Source organism: Halichoerus grypus, chromosome 7 (assembly GCF_964656455.1).
Source record: "Halichoerus grypus chromosome 7, mHalGry1.hap1.1, whole genome shotgun sequence".
Lineage (NCBI taxonomy): Eukaryota > Metazoa > Chordata > Mammalia > Carnivora > Phocidae > Halichoerus > Halichoerus grypus.
The window spans coordinates 32,976,220-32,988,485 of NC_135718.1; the positions used below are offsets into that span (position 1 = coordinate 32,976,220).

Consider the following 12,266-nt stretch of genomic DNA (forward strand, 5'->3'; position numbering starts at 1 on the left):
TCTTTGTGGATCACAGAGTCCCTGTTAGGGCATCTTGCAGAATTCCAAGTGAATATGGTAGCTGTATTAGATTTCACAGAAGGGACCAAAGCGACCATATAATGGTGTGATTGGTGTGGTGCTCAGGCTTCATGTGCCCAACCTACACCCTAAGAATCAAATTCTAATGCCCAGTGCTGACCACAGCTCTATACACCTACATTAGAGGCCAACGTGTTACATAAAGACATCTGGCTCTCTTACCACTAGATTACCCTCAAGAGACTAATTGTGTTTACTGAGCAAGCAGATTCAAGGGGCTAGAAGAGCCATACTAAGTGTAGTATGTATGTAGTATGTAGTAGTATGTAGTGCATGGGAAACACATAGAAAATCAGGCTCATTCCCCAGCCAGAGCCAAATGTAATACAGAAGATCAGAGCTAAAGCCAGAACTGGAAAGGTGGCAACACCTACGCCTAAGACTGGTGACCCTTGGCCACCTATGTGGGCAGATCAGCCAGGAAATTGAGAATTGCCCAACAGTGGAATTATGTGCTGGCAGGAGAGAGTCAAATGAGGTTTGAAATCCATTAGACTGCTCCTGTAGTTCCTGGGGAAACTGCTCAGGAGTAAGGACCCTGAACTGGGAATCATTTTGAAGTGGAGAATGTTCAACTCTGCAGTATTAACTACAGTCTGCTTCTCCCTCTGCTGCTCCCCCTGCTTTGTGCTCTGACAAATATATAAAATCTTAAAAAAAACAACAAAACAGATTGAAACTTGAGATTACATCACAGCTGAAAGACTAGGGATCAATATCCTTTATAAAATGAATTTTGAAGCACATGGATGAAAAAGGAAATAGACTGGCGAGCACATTTGCTATAATCATAAAAACCAACATTATAGCCTTCTTTCATATTAACTTTATTAGTATTTATAAAATAAAAACAATTTATGAAAATATTTTCAAGATATAGAAACTACAATCTTTGCAAAATATACACACCCATAATTGTTACAATACACATCCTTGTATATACCTTAGACATTATAAAAGTGTTTAAGAATGACACCCTGTAAAAGTTGAGAGAAGGAAAATTTTCTCCAACCTTGGTATATATTGTGACATTCAAGTACTTAAACCACACACTGTTGAAATAAAACATGTCTCTAGTGTACAGGCCCAAAGGGATTTAACTCTCAAAGTCCCATAGGTTCTTTTATTGTGCAAGGTAAAGAACCAGGAGAGGGTTCCCTGAGTTAATTTACCTTAGGTAGCTTAAGCAGTGGTTTACTTTCCATACTTTGTCATGGAAATAATGGAAAGGAGAAGGCCATGGAAACCCATCTTGGGCAGATCCCCTTCCCAGCATCTCTATCTGTGCAGCATGGCTCCTACAAGAGGATTTCTAATCTTTGAGCTCTAAAATGCTCGGATTCTGTAACTATCTAAGACCTTTGCAAAATGATGCTTCTTCAACTCTAAACTCCAAAAACTGTGTATTAGGCTAAAGTTATAATGATAGTGTGACTCCCCTAAGTAGACTTCATTTAGAGTTTGTCAGGTGGGAAGCATTTGGGAAGATCAGCAAGCTAAAAATTTCCTTTTGGAACTATTGGAAAAGATCCTTTCTCACCAAGGCATAAACCTCAGAAGCCAAGTTCTTTCTTTCTTTGGAAGAATTATGATGAAAGGGAGAGAAAGAGCCTATAATCTTTCAAATCTGCAGGCTTAAGATAATAACAGATGCTAGGTTGGACAGTAAGAGTTGGAAACCATCATAGCTTCACCAATAAAGGGTTCATTGTGATAAAGAATCATTTGCGTGTACTCTCTACTTCCTGATTAACCTCCCAAGCCTTCCTAAATATTACATTCTCTCTTTAACTGCAGAGTATTGGCCTGATGAAGTTCCAGATAAAAAATGCTGTTTGAATTCATGAAGTTAGTATCATGGTACAGCACTGACATTTAATACCATACTGATATACTAGAATTTAACAGTGGATTTTTCTGTTCAAGAAACTACAAAAGTCAATCAACCATGAATCCATGTCTTTACATTTAACAAGTAACATGAAGCATTATTATATATAATTCCATAAGGGAAAAGGACTATAAAAATAAGCTTAATAGGATTGCTGTATTTTAAAGTTGTTTTAAAAAAATATATGCCACAGTCTTTTAAATATTTGGTGTAGAAAGGGTAAGGGAGGTATCTATTAGGGTGATCCATAAGAAACTATGGTTTTTGTAAGTTAAAAAGGTAAAATTTCAGCAATTTTATATGGTTCAACCTAATAAAATCCTGAGAAAATTTTATTTGGCATCACACTATAAATTCAAAGAGAATTTATAGAAAATCACATTTCTAGTGAGGGGAAAATACTTCAGCATGGAAATGTGCACATTGGTTATGCCAAGATTTCTCTCTTGTGGTTTAAAGACCTGAAACCTTAGAAAGTTAAGAAAAATGTAGTGCAGTTTCAAAAAAACAGAGGACAACTTAAAATTATAAAACGATAGCTACAGTTGTGAATGCCACTGAACAGAAAACTTCTAGCCAAACCTGGTGATCAAAAACTTTTTTTTTTAAAGTTTACATATAAAAATTCTGGCATCAAAATGAAAAGGCACTCATATGGGTTAAAAGAAAGATAATCATTTATAAAAGCCTTGAAAATAAGGCTAATTCATTTGTATTATTAACACCATTAAGTAGGCACCTTTTCCAAGTTTCAGCTTTGGCCTCCTAAATGGAATTAGGTTTCAAATGAATTTCCAACATAATACCAATTATAGCAGCATTATAATCAGTAAGTTTCTTAGCCTCTACACGGCTAAAAGAGCATCTAAAATTTCCTACCCACCTATATCCCATCAATACCAAAAATACACTTTAAAAAATTACATATATTTATACCAGTCAAAGAACATTTTGCAGTTTTTTTTCCAACTAATGATCTGTCCTCTTACCGATGCCACCCCAACAACAACAAAAAACCCAAAGAGAAACCAAAACCAAAACAATTGAGAAAAAAAAAAAATTGCTAGACCACACTGGTTAATTCTTAGCTAATTAAAGACATACCATATTCAAAAATGGTACTTTAATTATGAAATTTATTAAGTATAATCAGTGAAGGAAATGCAGATTTTCCAGGTGTGTGCACGTGTGGCGTGTCCGCACTGGGGGACCGTGCGCTCAGCAGCAAAGCCTCATTTGGAACCCTGGCACCATTTCCGCACCGCCGCGCCCGTGCTGCTGGCTATGACGCACAGGGCCCCGCCCACTGTCCACCACGTGGGCACATCGTGAAAGAAAATAATCTGGAAGATGAAAGCGAAGACCACATCCATAGTCTTCATTATTGCCACTGGCCCTGCTTTTTCTATTTGGATGGCTTTCGTGAGAAACACCTGACCCCCCAAACCAAACAGGCCGATGAGGATGAGAAACAGCCTGTCCAACCCGCAGTAGGGCAGACTCCATTCCCCGATGATGAAGAGGACAATGATGCTCTCCAGGAGGCCGAGGATGACGTAATACCAGATGCTCAGGAAGTAGTCCACGGACTTCCCCATCTTTCTGAGGATGACCAGGGTCAGGGCGGCGAACACGGCGTGCGCGACCGCTGCGATCGTGCCCTTCAGGTGAAGGGAGTAGCTTTCGCCCCTGCCCGCGGCGCTGGCGCCAAACAGAAACGGGGGCCTCACTATAAGGATCACGCCAGTGATGGTGAAGACGGTGAAGAGGCCATCCCAAGGGCTGTATTTCTCCTTGAGAAATATGCAAGCAAAGATAGATGTGAACACGGGCGAGCTAAACGTGATGACAGTGGCGTCGGCGAGGGATGTTGCCTGGAAAGCGTAGTACAGTAGGATCATGGCGGTAGAACCCAGGACTCCTCTGAGCAAGAGGAAAATTCGTTGACCCTTGGGGCCTATAAACCCAGTTCTGTAAATTCAAATGGAGGAACGCACATTAAACCAACTTGGTATTTGTTTTTAATATTGCAATTCTTGATTAAACATTATTTTTGAAGTCCTAACTGTCAAAAAATAAGGGACTAGTAAATTAATTATAATGCCCACAACTTAATAGTATACACCTTTAAAAAATGGTATCTAATTATAGCTAAAAACAGGTAAGTGTTCACAGTATAAGCAAAAATAGCAAAAGAGAACTCCATAAATAGTATAATTATAATTAAGCAAATCTAATTTTTCCTATGTCTATACAGGCTTGCAAATAAGACAAAAAGGAAAATGTACTGTAATGTTCATAGTGGGTAAACTTTAATAGGTAGACTCATAGATAATTTTTCTTCATTTCCCCCCAATTTTCTACAATGACAATACGTGATTTTTATAATAAATACAATTTCAAGATTGAGCTGTCCTACATAAGAAAACTTGGTCCTGGCTAGTATGCATTGCCAATCTTACGAGTTTTTCTATAAAAGCTGAGGCAATGCTAAAATTATTTTAGCCATTGAATGTGAGACAACTTTTCATTGTTCTCTGCAGGAAGAGTTAAAATATACTGAAAAAGAACATATAGCATTTGGATAAGTATAATAACTGCCACTCAATTTTCTTTTTATTAAATATTTACCAAGCAAAGTGCTGGGTACATGTCAGGGTAGTCAGCTTGCTGACCTGGTGTCAGCACTGAACACCTATCTGAAGGCTAGCCTGTAGGCCTGACATGAGGACTCCTGGGTCTCTGGAGTTAGAAATGAAAGCATAGGTCACCTTTGACTCATACCTTGAAAATACCTGGAATACCGTATCATCTTCCATGATAATGAAACATAAAATAGGTCAAAACAGATTGGTGCTAAGGATTTAAAAAATTCTTCCAGGGCCTTCCCCTGCCAATTCTTTTATTATGGAAAGATAATTGTGTTAGCATCAGTGGTCTGTTACCACCCTTAGAAATTTCTGAAGTCTCACCATCATTTCCTAAAATATTGAGACTTGTCCACACTTACAAAGGAATTTCTGACAATATTAATTAGTAAATTTTCACCTTTTTCACCAAATCCTCAGGATACGGAGTGAAACTATTCCAAATGCATCTGTACTGTGTTACAGATACAAGGAGACTTTGGTGGCACATGACTGAAGCATTTAGTTTAGGGTTTAAGCCTTTTTGCCCAAAGAGAGAAGGAACCACAGACTGCCACCAGGCATCCAACTGGTCTCTTCTCCAAGGCCTCTAAGTACACAGGGGTGGGTAGAGGTTATAACGGTGTGAGAGAGGCATAATTTTAACCTGGGAAAGGGTGGGGAGGGGGTTCTATATGGAAGGGAAAGAGGTGCTGGATAGGGACAGGAAGGATGGGGAATATAGTTTTCAAATACTGTTACATTCTACATAAAGTGCTCTGAGCTATAATCAATTTTACTTGGCCCTTGCAGCCAAGGTGCCAGATAGAAGACAAAGTATAATTCCCTCCAGTTCACAGATGAGGACACTAAATATGAAACTACTTAAAAAGGCCTTGCTCAAGATTACCTTTTCCCTTTCCCACATCACCCTAGGGGGGGAAGACCTGGATATTATTATGGTAACCTTCTGTTTGCCCTGATAACAGAGCAGCCCATTCTACTTAAAGAAACATTGGTATTAGGAGACACCACGACTTTTTCTCATTTCCTTTTTTCTTCTAAATACCAGTTATGCCAAGGGAAAGAAGGGAGAGTGGTAAAAGATGGAGGGAATTGTGTACAAGGAATGCTTTGTTCTCAAAATGGGGAATGGAGAATAACTGAATCTCTTTCCCCTCCTTCGCTGGGCATGTGGTTTGTGCTTATGAGAGCATCTTCTGTGGGTGGGTCCTTGTGACTTTTTAGTAATCAGAGCCAAAGGGTGTAGGAACTGGTTAATCTATGGGAGGGATAAAGCATCCGCTATAGAATAATTCAAGCAGTTCAAAAGATTTACAAACATTTGTTAATACCTTCTACTTTGCAGATAAGAAATACTTACTTTCTGTATATTAAGCAAGGGATAATGACTAGCATTTGGAACACACATCGGAATGCACTAATTTCTACAGCATGGACGTCTTGCACTTTTTTAACAAATAAAGAGGCCACTGAGAAAAGGAAGGCGGACAATAATGTATAAAACAAGCCAAGTCCAGGACAGGGTGCTTTCTTCTTGGCTTCTGAAAAAGATTAAGTTCTGGTTAGTCCTTGCTTCCAAGTATATGTTTTATTATTTTCACTTAGGAATTGAGAAAAATGGAACAGTGTTAATGGCTAACAGGCTACCAATGCTATTTCCTAAGCATATCCATTCTCTGGACCCGAACCATTTCCCCACCAAGAATGAAGAATCATTGAGGAAAGCAACAATTTAAACCCATTAATTTTTAAATGCAGTTTTACCCTATAAAATGGATTTCCTTTGGCTCACTGAGGAATCACCCCTCACAAGTCAAAAAAGTAAAAATGCTTGCCAAGACGGTGAGAGAAATCTTTAAGAAATGCTTGTCAAGATGGCTAGAGAAAAATGCTTCCAAGTGATAATTTATAGCATCTCACTGGTGAACCAGGTTTTATAAAGGAAGTGTTCTTTTCTGGACAACAGTTTATAGCTGTGTCATATGGCTACTTGTTGATTATCTTACTTTCCCCACAAGCCTGTGAACTCTTCCATGCTGGGACCTCACTGTCTCGTTTATGCCTGGCTCATGGAAGACCCTGATTAAATATTTGCTGAATGAAAGAATATGAGAGAACTTCATGGAAAGACGCCAAGTCTAACACCACTGGCGACAGAAGGCTCTCTGTTTTGTTATTTTGAACCGTTAATCAAATCTTTTACTTTTCATGGTTTACGACTGATCTTCCATTTAGAGCATAAACTCTTCAAGGGCAGGGGGCTAGGGTATCTACCCCTCTGACCTCAAAGTGCTTTAAAACAAAATTTTTAAAAAATTAGAACCGTCGTTAAGCACCAACTTCTTGGCTAGCTCTGAACGAGAAAACTTCTGCTTTCTCTAAAGCATCACATATTCAATCCATTAATGACAGTCTGTATGAGCATTAAACTTTTGTTTCACCACTTCCTATACCTTAGTTACCTAAAACAGGAAGAGAACCTGTTTTCAGTCTCATACCCCCTCCCCGCCCCACCATTCAGAGGGAAGCAAAAAGGGACAGGATAAGCAGAGAACTCCCTAAAAGATAGGTGACTCACTGAGGGATATATTAATATTTTTTTCTTTTTTGAAACAAATACAGAAACAAGGAGAGAATAAGAAGGAAACACTACTGGCCCTCATCAGTTAAGAGTACAGCAAAACAGAAGGGTGTATTGTTTGGGCACTTGCAATTTATAGTAAAACTAGGATCATCATTCCAGTCTAGGAATTTACAATGTGTTACTCAGCTATAGAATGGTATTGCATAATAATGTTTTTTTAAAAAATGCCCTCCTCTGATAAATGCAAACACCAGGTAATACATTTCAACATCCTCATAGCTGCGAGATACCTTTGCCCATGAGTGACAAACACTTTGTGAATTGGGACCAAAGTATGATGATGCACAATCTTTCCAGGAGCATTCTACAGCCTGACGTGTGTGGTGAAAGATGCCATTGTGGTCAGAGGCCTCTCCCTTTTCCTGTTCCAGGTGCACAGCCGAAGAAAATCATTTGGAGCTAGCGGGTGTCGTCATGTCAAGGGTGATAGGTTGTAAGTGCCAGAATCCTCCACATTCTGTTCACTACCTATGTGCTCAGATACCACAGAAACAAACTGCACATACTCAGCCCATGAGAAGGAAACTTTAGAAGACTTCCAAGTTAAGCACCACAAAATACATGCCTTGGCTGTGGTCAGCCTGAGAGTTCAACTTCTGAAATTTCAGAGTTCAGGTCCAAATAAAATAGTTTTTCTAAAAAGAAGCCCAACTCATACATAGAACCTACACCCTCAGATAGAACAGGAAGATCAAGGACAGAAAACATCTCCCTGGTCTATATTTCAAGGATCTTCTCCAACCTAAACTTTTAAATTTTTCTCCAGGAATATTTTAACTTAACATGACATTTTAAATCTTTTAAAACTTAATTTTACACCCCTGGTTCTGATTATCTTGTCTCTTAAAACATAGCCACTCACATATTTTCTTGCCTATAAACACTTAAGGCCCATGACTGCTGACTGGGACAGGGCAGTTGTTACAAGGCCTGGCTGAGCTTGGTTATTTGTTATGAAGGTGAGGCCTGGTTCTACTCAGGCGGACCTGTCTCTTACTGAATAATAATTTCCATTCTGCCAATGGAGATGAACAAGAGAGTAGCATAATCCAAAGAGGCATTTGCTTATGTAATGTGCTTCTATGATCATATTCCACTACAAGCATAGCTAATAATTTGGCAACTCTAAATAATTCAGATTAAGTAAGTGGCCACAGTGCAATTTCCCAAGTTAGAAGAAAACTGAAAAGCTGCTCAGTTTTTCTATCCTCTGCTTTAAACTGTGATTCACAACTCTGGCTGGGAATGAGAATTGACTGAGTTAACTTTTTAAACTTCAATTCCTGAGCCCTACTCCAGACCCACTGATACAGGATCTCTGCAACGGTAAAAAGCTCCACCAGCTTGAGAACCAGTGCTACACTAGAGAACTCCTTCCAGGGGCACACATCGAAGACAACTTCTCCTTGCTTCAGTCCAAGATCCACACTGTCATTCAAGAAAATAAATAGATGTCTTAGGATAGCTGTATGCTGTCTGTGAAGGTTATCCAAGAATGTAGAAAACTGGTTTAACAGTTTCAACCTGAACTTGAAAATGAGCTTTCTTGAGATACCCATGATCAAGCCGTTAAAATGATACTGTCACAAAGTTCGATGACAACATTTCTCTGGCAATCCTGTTTTCAGAGTATTATCTGCTTATCTTACGATAACTATAACTAAGTCTTACTATTAGCAATTTTCTTTGAAGTTAAAATACTCAAGATTCCTAAGTGCAGTCGCTTATATAGGTTTATCATTTTGCCATGTGCTGCCTGAGTGTACAGTATTCCTCTTTGGCTCACAACAGCAGAAACATTTAAGAGTTCGTAAGGACTGGCTCAGCATTCCACCAAAATGACATTCAGCCATAACTGATAAAGTGAGAAATTCACCTCTTCACGGACTGCACATCTGGTCAGCACAGCTTGAAGTGACCCCTGCTCTGGAGCCACCAGCCCATGCATAAATAATCAGAAGTCTGATCATTTCTGTTAGCATTTAGGACAAAAATAGAGCAAGAATCATCTTCTGGGGTTCATCTCTCTAAACTGCGGAAAGTTCATAATACAGAAAGGGGGAAATGGGGTTGGGGAAGAGGCATAGAAATCCAGGGTCACGTTTAGTGGAAGTCACCCAGAGGATGAGATGATGCAGACTGTGTAACTTTGTCTTGAAAGGAGATCTACTTTTTCCTCTTCTTCTAGGAAGATGCTCCAGGTGGGTGGCGGAGTTTAAGGAGGAATGTGCTTAAAGTAGCACTGTGGTCAACACAAAGGGCCTTGGCCTGGGTCTCTGGCATGCTGGGATCCTTAACCGTGGTGCTGCAGGGACCTGTGCCATGTCTCACCCACACATGCCAGATCTAGGGAAAACAAGGCAACCCCCGCCCCAAAGCCCTCACCTTCCTGGGCTTCACTTTCCTCCTCTGTGGAAGGAAGAGGTTGAACGAGATCAAGGTGATTTTACACAGGGTACTGGGCTCTGGAGACAAGTCTGTGAACCTCTTAAAAATGTTATGTAAGGTGCATCTGCCTTGTTTAGGATTAGTTGCTAAGAAAGTCCTATATTTGTTTCAGGTCTATGATATAATGATTCAAATTTTAAAAAATAGGAAAAAAAAAATCACAAAATATTCATTATATTAATAATGGAAATCTGGTTTAGTTCAGTGTGAGCTGTTACGGATATATTGTAAAAATTTACAACAAAAAAGTCCTCCTAACCCCAAAAGTTTAAGAACCAGTGGTCCCACTCAACTCTGCCTTCCTAAGATTCTAAGATTCTGAAGCAAACATTTTCTAGACTCTATGCTTGCCTTTTTTTTTTTTAAATTAAGTAGGCTCCATGTCCAGCATGGAGCCCAACTCAGGACTTGAACTCAGAACCCTGACATCAAGACCTCAGCCGAGATCAAGAGTCCCACGCTTAAAGGACTGAGCCACCCAGGCGCCCCATACTCTGTGCTTTTCAACTTCCTCTTGAAGGAACACCGCTTACCACCGTCATCAGTGTTCGTAGTTTAGCTCCCTCCCAACCTCAGCTGGCTGCGAGATGGCCTCTTAACTGATCCCCCAACCTCCAACCTCCGGCAGGGCGCACCGAGCTGCAATCTGACTCGGCGGTCCTGCCCGCAACACTTTAATTATAGGAACAGTTTCAGAATCCCAAAAGGGTTCCAAACACAATCAGAAACTTTCTCCAGTCTTCGCGCCAGCGGGGACGAAAGGGGCTTCTGCTTTGCAGACCCCCAGGTGAGGGCTCGAGGGTTTTCCTCAGCTCTGAGCAGGGTAGGGATGGGGGGCACGGTCCTCACTGCGCCCCCGGCCCGCAGCTGCGGGGACCCTCGCCCGCTGGCGTCCGCACTCCCACCCCTACCCCAGGGGCAAGACCCGCGCCCGGGTCTGCACCCCACACTCACCCTGCGGAGCACACAAGGCGCACGGCGAGGAGCCGAACAGCCAGCACCTGCCGGGGCCGGGCGTCCCCGCTGCCTCGGCCGCCGCGGGCTCCTCGATCGCGCCCTGAGGCGCGTCCTCCGTCAGCCGCAGCCCGGGCTCTGGCACCTCGGCTGCCCCGGCGCTGTCCAGGGGCCGCATCGCGCGGCCGGCGCTCTCCCCCGCGCCGCGGCGACTAGCGCGGGGAGCAGCGGCTTCGCTGCCCTGCTCTTCCGGCCGGCGGTGGGGCGGGGCGCATGCGCGCGCGGCCCTCCTCCCCTTGCCGGGGACCGCGCTTGTCCTCCGCTGCCCTCTTACCTTCAGCTCCTGAAGCCTCCTGCGCAGGAGGAGGCCGGCCACCTCCCTGGTCTGGCGCTGGTGCCCACAACTAGTCCGAGGGCGTCCTCCCCTCTGCTGCGGTCCGGCTAGACTGGCCAGTGGCTTGGAGTCATCCTTACCCAGGCACAGCGGACCCCTTTCTGTCGTTGCAAAGAGAGGGAGGGGACGCCTGTGGGTCCTGTGGCCTTCTTTTGGGCTAGGCCGTCGGGAGGTTAGGAGAGTGTGCGTTTATTTAATGGTGTGGCACCCATTCAGCACCTCTGGAGTACCCTGGAGACCTTGCCAAACACTGTGCCTGTCTTTGTCTCCTTGCCAGTTATCCAGGGAAGGTAGAATTTTCCTGGTTTTAGGTAAGGAAAAAAAAAAAAAAAAAAAGGATTAGCACATAACCATAGGGAAAATATATCTGTAAGACTGGGGCAGAACCTATTTATATGTTCTTTGTAACAGTAGGCATTCATTATTGGGTTTTTTTTTTTAATTTCTTTTTTTGGTTGTTAACTGAGACATCCTAATTTGGTTAGATGTAAGATTCCAATAATCTGACATAATTGCGCCCAGTAAAGTTAAAAAAAACATATGTCATTTGGCCCCAGGATCCCTGGAATTCACTAATAGGCTCTTTATGTTTAGGTAATTCTTCTTTCATCTCTGCTTGCTTTAAATGTGAAAAGGACAGTGTCTGGGCAGGGATGAACCTGCCTAAATTGTTCTAGGTCCAAGTGCAAGCAGATTACCAACCAAGAGAGTAGAGTTTGTCTTTACTCAGGTATTTGCAAAAATTGGTCAACAGCTGAAAAATATTGAAGGCAGGAATCCTGGGTTCTGCCTCTGATTCTGTCCCTGAGTATGTGACCTCAGACAGTCACCACCTACTACTTGAGGCCTTGGTTATTTGAGATAAAGTATTTCCCTTCCTATTTTGCAGAGTTGTGCAAATCAAGTCCAGTGATGTGGGCAAAAGCACAGTGTCACCTGAAAAGCACTTTACTGAAAAATCAAGGTGTATTTTTTTATTTAAAAAAAAAGATTTTATTTATTTGACAGAAAGAGACACAGCAAGAGAGGGAACAGAAGCAGGGGGAGTGGGAGAGGAAGAGGCAGGCTTCCCGCGGAGCAGGGAGCCCGATGTGGGGCTCGATCCCAAGACCCTTGGATCATGACCTGAGCCGAAGGCAGACGCTTAATGACTGAGCCACCCAGGCGCCCCACAAGGTGTATTTTTATATAAGGTGAACATTT

At 42.0% G+C, this 12,266-nt stretch overlaps 1 protein-coding gene across 1 annotated transcript; it reads right to left on the reverse strand.

Moving 5' to 3' along the window:
* Positions 1-3,090: 3,090 nt before the first annotated feature.
* SLC35G1 (solute carrier family 35 member G1) lies at positions 3,091-10,929 on the reverse strand. The gene is made up of 3 exons (XM_036072492.2): positions 10,670-10,929; positions 5,984-6,164; positions 3,091-3,943 (listed from the first exon to the last, which is right to left on the reverse strand). Exons 1-3 carry the CDS (start codon positions 10,845-10,847, stop codon positions 3,205-3,207), a joined length of 1,098 nt encoding a protein of 365 aa, XP_035928385.1. The 5' UTR covers positions 10,848-10,929; the 3' UTR covers positions 3,091-3,204.
* Between the last annotated feature and the right edge of the window lie 1,337 nt (positions 10,930-12,266).

What these genes read in the sequence shown, in the direction of transcription:
- SLC35G1 (XM_036072492.2), bottom strand. Translation starts at nt 10,847, where the DNA reads ATGCGGCCCCTGGACAGCGCCGGGGCAGCCGAGGTGCCAGAGCCCGGG. An exon ending in CGCCTTGTGTGCTCCGCAGG is followed by an intron (nt 6,165 to 10,669) that starts GTGAGTGTGGGG and finishes AATCTTTTTCAG; the next exon opens with AAGCCAAGAAGAAAGCACCC. An exon ending in CCTTGCTTAATATACAGAAA is followed by an intron (nt 3,944 to 5,983) that starts GTAAGTATTTCT and finishes TTGAATTTACAG; the next exon opens with AACTGGGTTTATAGGCCCCA.